This window comes from Trichoplusia ni, chromosome 1 (assembly GCF_003590095.1).
Source record: "Trichoplusia ni isolate ovarian cell line Hi5 chromosome 1, tn1, whole genome shotgun sequence".
Lineage (NCBI taxonomy): Eukaryota > Metazoa > Arthropoda > Insecta > Lepidoptera > Noctuidae > Trichoplusia > Trichoplusia ni.
This window is the reverse complement of record NC_039478.1, coordinates 16,507,163-16,516,726: the sequence shown is the minus strand read 5'-3', so window position 1 is coordinate 16,516,726 and position 9,564 is coordinate 16,507,163. Positions and strand designations below refer to the sequence as shown.

The following is a 9,564-nucleotide window of genomic DNA, read 5'->3' as shown; positions in this document are numbered from 1 at the left end:
CGTTCCGCCCCTTACGGTCAATATATTGAGCATGGCGTATGCGTTGTCCTTACTGCTGCCTTGAAACTGTATATTAACTTCTCTGTTTTCGTATGGACAGCTGACTGCCAACACATGACAATATTGACAGCAGTGCTACAGAAAATCTAAATAAAAGACAGTAGTGTCGTGTCGACGAAGGATTAGGTATTCGCCGGAGCAGTTATGTATTTACATTTTAAGAAATAATTGCTTTTTGATAAAACAAAATATTACTGTAGTGTGTATTAAATCATCTCCAAGGTACGTTTACCGTGGTATATTTATGGTATGTGAATATTTTATGTGTAAACAAACTAATGTTTTGAATACTGTAATGTAAATGTGTTATTGTACTGCATATTTGAATGATTTCTGTGGAGTCTGCAAGAGTCTATGTATAGTATTGTTCATTTTCATGGCAGTATACGAGTTTACGTGTAGCATTTATGTCATATCATTAAAAAAATATATACGATTTGCAATTTGGAGACAATTAAGTTTTTTTGCAATCTGTAAGGAAACACGTAATTTTAATTCTGTTTGCTTTTTATTAATAGATCCTATGAGATAGGTCAGCCCTCTCACTTTTTCTTACAGACCTCTTCATAACTCTTTAACTGAAGATTTATTATAAATCTTCTCTAATTTTAAGTAATGATTAAAGTTTACTGAAAGATTAGATTAAATAGATATTTCTACGATAAATTGTATTGTGATTTCCGTTTCTTAGATAAAAATAATCTTGAACTTAAAATTCAATTAAATAATTAAGAGATCAAAATCTGTGACTCAAGTTGAAATATAATAATAAAATGTTTTGTAGCTTATAATTGTTTCATCATTCATGTTTTATATCTTAAAACTGAAAAAGAATAGTTTTATAATTACCATTTGTAACAGCAACTTGTTATGCTTTAACGATGGTTTATTTATTCCTAATTCTTTATTAATTTTTTCAGTGTACTAGCAACTTTTCACAAGGCGTTATGAGTCTCGCTTTGTAACAAATAAAAGTTCTGTTCTAAAAATGCATCAACCCCAAGATGCCATCATACGGATTGATATACCGGGTTCCAGCAAAACTGCCGAGAAACCGCAAAAGGCTGAAATCAACATTCTATGTTTCAACTTAACTCCATACAGTGAACTTACTCAATTTTCATTATGTGCCCTCTTCGTATTTATATTCTACCTAGCCTATGGATATTTCGTAGAATTAATATTTTCTGATGCCGAAGTTAAACCGGTTAGTTTATACATGACACTGGTACAATTTTTAATGACTATGGCATTGAGTTTTGTCGAGTCTCTGATAAGGAATCCTATAAAACGGAAGTAAGTATTGTAGCTCTACATTGTTTTATGTAACTTAGATGTTTTTCTATATATTTATTAAACCAGTAAATTTTTTATATTTGATGAAATCAAATTATTGTCATAAACAGAATACTAAACTAATAAAGGCTAGTGGTTTCTTAGGTTTACGCGAATGTTAGACATTGAAATGAAACTACTTTTACGGATTTTATCGCGGTTTAATTTTTTATTTTAGTTCCCGACGTTTCGACACCTTTGCAGGTATCATGGTCACGGGCAGACTGAGATGGTGTTCGTCTTGACAGAAGATGTTGCTCGTTCTACCTTCATATTTTTAATTAATTGTTTGTGGTCCGACCTAAAAAAAAACTCAAGGCTAAACCCAAGAGCAGCGCTGCAAGACATCACGACACAGTGAGCTCATACTGCGTAGGTCGGACCACAAATAATTAATTAAAAATATGAAGGTAGAACGAGCAATATCTTCTGTCAAGACGAACACCATATCAGTCTGCCCGTGACCATGATACCTGCAAAGGTGTCGAAACGTCGGGAACTAAAATTAAACCGCGATAAAATCCGTAAAAGTAGTTTCATTTCAATGACTAATAAACGCTGCGAACAAAATTACGAAATAGAAATACTAGTGTACCCTTTACAAAATAACTAATCGACATACATATTTTGTTTCTCAGAGTACCAATCAGCACATATGCACTGCTTGCAGCATTGACTCTTGGAACAATGTCTTTCTCAAACTTAGCTCTAAGTTACCTCAACTACCCTACACAGCTGATATTCAAGAGCTGCAAGCTTATTCCGGTCATGATTGGAAGTATTTTTATATTGGGGAAGCAATATGGGTTCCTGGACTACATCGCCGCTGTGGTTATGTGTATTGGTCTAACCATGTTCACGTTGGGTGAGTTGTCTGTTTATTTGAATAAGTATCACAAATGAATCTCTATAGTCCATCAGACAGATGTCCAAAAATATTAATTACGTGTTTTTCATGTTAAGCACTTAAGTTTGGTAGTGGGGGCGAAAAACATTACTTTCTATTAAGTAGTAGTAGTACTGGTAAGTGACGTCACACGACAATATTTAAATCACCGTTTCATTTTTGTTAATGAGAAAAAAAAAAAGCTAAATTTTTTGGAATCTGTTTGGCAGCCTAAACAGTTTTGTTTGTCAAATACCCTATACATTGAATTGAATGCTTATAAAACAATTGCAGGCGGTCACAATCAATTGACATTATGACGTCATAATTAATAGTCGCATGCAGTATTTCTCTATCAATCATGTCTGTAACTGATTTTGCTACGAAACACAAATTAAAGAAAAATCGATTTGCTGTTATGATATTGCGTTTTAAAATATATTATTGAAGTTTTAATTGATTTCTGCTTTTCATTTTTAGTATTTGTTCACTTGTGTGTTGTTGAAATACGTCATGTTTTAAAATAACTGCCTGTTGGTGACTGAAGGTCGGAAAAACCCTGTTCCGAACTAATATTCACCCTAACAGTCGAAACGTGATAAATAATGAATAAAATATTTTTTCAGCGGAGTCCAGCACGTCTCCGAAGTTTAACTTCATAGGTATCGTAGTGATATCTCTGGCGCTCCTGTGTGACGCTATCATCGGGAACGTTCAGGAGAAGGCGATGAAACAGCACCAGGCGTCGAACAACGAGGTCGTGTTCTACTCGTATGCCTTGGCCTGTTCTTACTTGTTTGTCATTACTGGCCTCAGCGGCGTTTTGAGTGAGGGATTCAATTATAGCATGCAGGTATGTATTTTTGTTCATTGTTGTGTATTAAGAGTCATTTATATAGTAGAGACTGCGATTGTGAGGAATTTCATTCAATTTTATACATGGGAAACACAAGTACACCCAGACTCTGTAGAAGAGATCGTAGATCACATAAATTCTTGTCTTGCGTGGGGTTCGAACCCAAGGCATGTTGCGCTCATTGGATGTTTTCAAAATCCATTTTTTTTATCAAATATGCCGTTTCCTAAGCATTTTTTAAACGTCACAGTAATGGCTCTAGGTGCAGGTTTCGGTCTCGGCTATCCGTGCGGTCGAGTTATAAACCTTTCATTTTATTGCTTACCAGGTGACGATTATCGTGACCACAGTTATAACATCACACACGTACTCAAGCATGTATATAAAGAACTCAATTGGTCAAAACTACCATAAATCTTTATATCTTGCACGTAAGGTTACGAAATCCCTGTAAATGCGATAACTCACATACAATATTCTGCTGAATTTTAGGACTTTTAGTAAAGTTTTTAAAAATACTTACTTAACAGGTCTTATTTGATTCATACTGAAAAAGGCAGTGCAGTAGATATTTTATGTTACATATACATAATAGAATGGTTCTGGGTCTTTATTCTTGAGTCCTGGTCACTAATCCAATGATGTAAATTTCGTATTCTCCAAAGCATTTTCACAACACAATAGTTATAAATTAATTCTATTGACAATGAATTTATAATTACTGTTATACAAATAGTGTAATTTTAACCCAATTTCTATTGAAAGATACGCCATTTGATTGTGAATAGCGGAATTGGGTCCTGGTCCGCTTTATCAACTAAACTATGGAGGTCACTAGTCGATCCAACCAGCTAAAAAGTTTCCATTCCATCGTGTTACTAAGGCAGAATATTTCAATGTGTTACAAGTCCTACATGTTATTAATTAATTAATTATACCTTATTTTATTACAGAAACCCCTAACAATATACCCGAATATTTTCTTCCTAAGTCTGAGTGGGTATGTGGGTCTGCAAGCAGTGTTAACATTGGTCCGCATCTGTGGCGCCACTGTCGCCGTCACTGTCACCACCTTCAGAAAGGCACTATCTATTATCATATCCTTCTTACTATTCAGCAAGCCTTTTGTTTTCCAGTAAGTATTATATCTAAGTATTAGATCCTCTATTTGAGGACTAAATATGGCCGTTTGACACATTTTCTATAGAAAATCTGTCAAAACGTCAATCATTCTTTAGATAAAAGTTATCTGGCGATTGAAAAATTGGATCTTAGAATATTACTTGTGGCTTAATGATATTTTTTGAATGTTGCCTGACGTCACAAATATATACTGAAAAAACGATATTTCCGACAATCCATCAAAGTACTGTAGTAACTAATATTTCTCGTTACCTATCTGAATTACTACATTCATATTCACCTGTCGTATCAACTATATCCTTTTATCAAAACATACTAAATTACTTCTATTTACTTTCAGATACGTTTGGTCTGGCATGCTGGTAGTCCTAGCTATATATTTGAATCACTACAGTAAGAAACATCCGCATTATGTTCCCGCTCCGCTTCGTAGATGCTGGCAATACATGGACACTTTCTACCAATCGGAGTACAGGTATCTCAGGATTAAGAGCAAAGTCTATGCAGATACTGTATAGACTAAGGATTAAGACGGTGAATAGTTCAATACTAGAATTGATTTAAAGATTTCCTTTCCAAAATTAATATTAACACCTTTTAGAGTATGTCTGACTCGTTGCGGAAAAGAGATGTATATAGCGTCGTCTCGCTTCCACAATTAACTTAAAATAAAGGCTTATTTAGACGATGCGAGAATATCATAAATGTGGAATACATTGCTGAGTGATAGTCCAATAGCAACAGAAATAATATTGACGTCAATGTACCGCATGTTATTCCTCGCACCGTCTAAAACAGCTTTGCTCGAAAAATGGATGACAACTATTGTTTAATCTTATTGTAGATCAACATAACCAGATTGCAAGCATTTATTTTTAAATTCTACTAATTTTTAATAACCAGTGAAATAGATTAGATGATGAATTAAGTATTGACCTTTTTGTGGGGTTGATCATATACCATGAGGTAAAATGAGTTTGTATAGAATTAACAACAGGATGCATTTTAGGTCAGAATCTTTTTTTACTATTGTTATGGTAAATAACATAGTCTCGAGTGATTATACATCTCAGTCTATACAAAGACTTAGGTAGCACTTACCCAGATAGCTGGGTAGGTGCTCTCAAATCTCAATGTGCATGTATCAATGCAATTGTTATTAGTGTGTCAGTGACAAAAAACAAGCTGCATTTTTACATTAAGTCATTGTATACTTGCAAGTGTTACCCACACATAGCGCTGAGCACACAATTGAATTGAATATTTTAGTCTAGTATTATAATGTTTGACATATCACGAATCATTCGCGTCTCGATGACCTACATTTAATTGTAGTTACTTGGCTGTAATATTTCTTAGGAAATAAATAGCGTTCATTTAGTTTAAAAAAAAATATACCTATACCTTTTTTAGGTATTTTAAAGGAGGTAAACAATCTTATTATGTATTTTTTTCTAGAAACTCATCTAAATATAACGTTTCTGAAAAAATCAATATTAGATTATCAAATCAAATATATCACTGAAATATATCAATCCTTTTTTAAGTGTTTGTATAAATAGAAACTCCAAGATTGTTTACCTTTATAAGTACCTTTACAAACTGAGTATAAGTGTTTAGTTTTAAAAGTGTATTTACAATAATGTATGTTTATTTACGACATGCATATATCTAAAAGAAATGATGAATTTGATCTAAATAGCGCAAATTAATTAATTTAAATGTTTTCAGGAAATTTCATGTTTTAGACTTAGACCTAAATGAGATTATTTATATGGAAAAGTGATTTTGATTAATACTTGGCTAAAGTATTTCTTATATTTGTGAGTAAATTTTGACATTGTATTGCATTTTTGCCCCGTAATGAGAATAACAGATCAATATTATAATTATTATATATCTGTTAGATTTAATATCTTTTAAATTAATGACGATCTTATAAAGAGATTAATTTATCTGAAACATCAGTGCTCGATAATAGTCTTCCAATCTTATTATTTTAATTTATTGTTATGTAATACTGATAAATGTGTATTTGTATAAGTATGTAACTTTCAATGATATTTTTGAATACCTCCCTGTTTTAACTGTAATACTGTATAAATAATTTACTTTATTATATATTGTGATATTTGTGATACAATTTAGTTTGCTTTTATTTTTAAATATGTCTCCAATGTTTGCATCGCCAACACGTGGGTTTTGTAACAGATATGGATTTTAATAGGTACTGGCACTAGGGATGATGAAGTTTTAAGATTAAAAATCTTTTTAATCCGTCACATAGATAATAACAAAAATATTTTACACGTAGGTATTGCTACATTTATCTGTACAAAAAAAAGTTAAACTGTTTTAAAGATTAGGAGAGGGGCTTGTGACGTAACGATTTAGTAATACACAAGTTTGATGCCACTCGTAAGTTCCATTCACTGTAATTTGATCAATTTGTTTGCGTGGATAGTAAAAAAGTATAGATTATTTTCATTAAAATATAAGATGGGCACTAAAAACAAATAATTGCCATCATCCCTATTGTTTGCCGCGCTTTACTTGGTTCAGGTGATTACCTCAATGCCACACACGCGTTTTATGTTAGGTGTCTATCTCAACATGCGGGTCTATTTTTTCATAGGACTCGCTAGTATGTTTATGCTGATAATTTCAACAATTTCTGCCAGTGAATCCAAAGCCCACGCATGTATAACGTGTGTGATGCAGCAACATATTTACAGATTCTTTAACATTTGGAATATTGATAACATTCAATTTTCTGAATCAATTGATATTATTATTTTACCTTTAAATAACAATTCGCAATAAAGTTTTGTCATTAATGAAGTGCTGTGTATAGAAGGTATTGTAATGATTTATTTTAACAGTCATTTGTGACTATTTCATTAATCAATCATATATTATACGTATTTATTAAATACTTGTAATTGTATTATTTTATGTCAATTTGTATGTGTAATAAGGTATTTATTTTCATTTTGATTTAGAAGTTCAATGTTACTGATTTCTCAATCGCGTTTATTGCGAATTCAGTAAAAAAAAGTGGAAAAAACAGTGACCATGTTTAGTGACTAAATAATTGATATGTGAATGTATTGTAATTATCCGGTGTAAATAAAATACATTATTTATATCAATGACATTTATTTCATTGTATGTACAAAATCTTACAAATCTAAACGTTTTCATACAAAAGTGTCCAAATTTAACGTGTTTGAATATTTGGAATGTTATTTAAGACACTATTTTCATTGGCTTTATACATTTTCTAGGACGACAAAACGATTAAGTGGTTAAAGCATTTTAATACTTTTAGGCGAAGGAAATAAACAAATTTGAGGTTAAATTTCGTGGTTACTTGAATAAAAAACGGACCGATGATCAGTCAACATTAGAATCCAATTATATTAACAATCAATATTCTTTAAGTTTTATATACGCGTCAAAAATGGGAATATTGGTCAAAATAATTAACATTATACAGGTCACAAGGTCTAACTACGCTATAAATTAAATACGCATCTCTCTACATCTATCATTCGTTCTTAATGTACAATTAACTCTTTGGTATATGGTCCTAAAGCTAGTATTATTTGTCTTTTTACATGAGGGTAGTTGGCCCCTTTGCAAGTTGTACGGATATCTTGAGCACAGATTATATCACAATGAAGTAATTAACTCTAGTCAATTTTGATTGGAGGGGACTACATGACAACTTAAAGGTTTATTTTAAACTTCTATATCATCATGATATTGCAAAGGAGCCGTATAAAGTTTATCAGTTCTGTTTTGTCATTATAAAGGGGAATCTAATTTGTACGCAATACAAGAAAAATGTGGGAGTTGTGCGCGAAGTTATAAGCGCGGGAAACACCGGACTTGGTGTTCGTGCTACTTCGGTGCCAGGCCTTAAGTGATAAATAAAAATATCACATATCACTTTAGAATATGAAAATATCGTGTTACATTTCGATTTAAATCTTATTGCTTATGTCATAGTGAACAATTTAGTTTGTACAAAATGCAAAACAACACTACCAGTGCTTATAAGCTACATAAATAATATTGAAAGTGAAATTTACTCAATACTATAAATACAAAAGTTACTTTAGTGGACTTAAACATACATTTCTGTGTTTTCGTATCGCCTTAGGCTAAGTTTTAATTAATACCAATTTTGATTCACAAAACAGAAAAGAAAAGCCGTCGACCAATAAAAAAGAAGCTCACACATTCCTGTATTGTTTTAGTTCAATAATGCTTTTGAGTATAAAAATACTAAAAGTGGCTTTATAAGTGTGTGTGAACACGGTCTCTCGCGACGAGTCCACACACGAATTATAATTCCGATATTTGCTAAGAGGACCCTACACATCGTCTCTGGCGCTGCACATACAAGTTCTATTGGACTATATCACAGCACTAGTCTTGCACTTCTCTGTACGGGATCTCACTGGTCACGGTGAAGGACTCGAAGTAGTGGTTGAGGAACTCGAAGGTGGGCCGCTTCTCGGGCACGGCGTCCCAGCACTGCAGCATGAGGCGGTAGATGTCGTCGGGCAGGCAGTGGCCCAGCGGCTTGGGCATGCGGTAGCCGCGCTCCACCTGCTCGATGACGTCCTTGCCGTGCAGCCCCGGGTACGGGATCTGCCCGTACGTGAACAGCTCCATCAGCAGGATGCCGTACGACCACACGTCGCTCTTTATGGAAAATCTGCCGTATATGATTGCTTCCGGTGCGGTCCACTTCACTGGGAAGCGGGATCCTTGTTTGGGACAATACTCGTTGTCTTCGATCACCCTAGCGAGTCCAAAGTCACATATTTTTGCTACATTATTTTCACCTATTAACACGTTTCTAGCGGCTAAGTCTCTATGTATCAACATTTTGGATTCCAAGTACTCCATTCCGGAGGCTACTTGCGCGGCGATATACACTAGGTCCTCGAACTGTAGGAATTTCCCTTCTCCATTTCTGAGGAACTCGAGTAAGGAGCCCTTGCTCATGTACTCCTGGACGATGTATACTGGTTCCTGGGTGGAACAGACCGCGTACAGTGCGACGAGTCGCTTGTGACGGAACTTCTTCATGATGGCTGCCTCTTGGAGGAAGGCTTGCGTCGACATCGTACCCTCTCTCAGGGTTTTAACGGCGACCTGTAATGACAAAATTGAGATTAAGAAGTATTATAACAGAAGTCATGGTAAGGCAGTTGAACATCGAAAAAGAAAAGTTAAATATTACATCTCCGAAAATATTGCTCAACTA

At 33.9% G+C, this 9,564-nt stretch overlaps 2 protein-coding genes across 8 annotated transcripts in view; one reads left to right on the top strand and one right to left on the bottom strand.

Moving 5' to 3' along the window:
• The first annotated feature begins 97 nt into the window (after window positions 1–97).
• Window positions 98–7,428, top strand: LOC113497295 (adenosine 3'-phospho 5'-phosphosulfate transporter 2). 2 transcript variants are annotated; one of them, XM_026876795.1, is made up of 6 exons: window positions 98–282; window positions 981–1,356; window positions 2,034–2,260; window positions 2,908–3,134; window positions 4,091–4,272; window positions 4,621–7,428. In XM_026876795.1, the coding sequence occupies exons 2-6, from the start codon at window positions 1,049–1,051 to the stop codon at window positions 4,796–4,798; spliced, it is 1,122 nt and encodes a 373-aa protein (XP_026732596.1). In that variant the 5' UTR covers window positions 98–282; window positions 981–1,048; the 3' UTR covers window positions 4,799–7,428. The 2 variants fall into 2 exon arrangements, with proteins under 2 accessions (XP_026732596.1, XP_026732603.1); XM_026876802.1 differs by having other exon boundaries at window positions 98–307.
• A 118-nt stretch (window positions 7,429–7,546) lies between these two features.
• The window catches only part of LOC113497265 (tyrosine-protein kinase Src64B), a 65,757-nt gene continuing 63,739 nt past the window's right edge, over window positions 7,547–9,564 (bottom strand). For all 6 annotated transcript variants that reach the window (XM_026876741.1, XM_026876784.1, XM_026876766.1 and 3 more), the window contains one exon: window positions 7,547–9,452. In XM_026876741.1, the coding sequence (XP_026732542.1) occupies window positions 8,718–9,452 (735 nt within the window). In that variant the 3' untranslated portion in view covers window positions 7,547–8,717. The remainder of the gene's footprint in view (window positions 9,453–9,564) is intronic.

Excerpts from the sequence above, each read along its gene's own strand:
- LOC113497295 (XM_026876795.1), top strand. The coding sequence starts at position 1,049 with ATGCATCAACCCCAAGATGCCATCATACGGATTGATATACCGGGTTCC. Across the intron at positions 1,357-2,033 it reads AGGAATCCTATAAAACGGAA|AGTACCAATCAGCACATATG; the intron begins GTAAGTATTGTA and ends TTTGTTTCTCAG. Across the intron at positions 4,273-4,620 it reads AGCAAGCCTTTTGTTTTCCA|ATACGTTTGGTCTGGCATGC; the intron begins GTAAGTATTATA and ends ATTTACTTTCAG.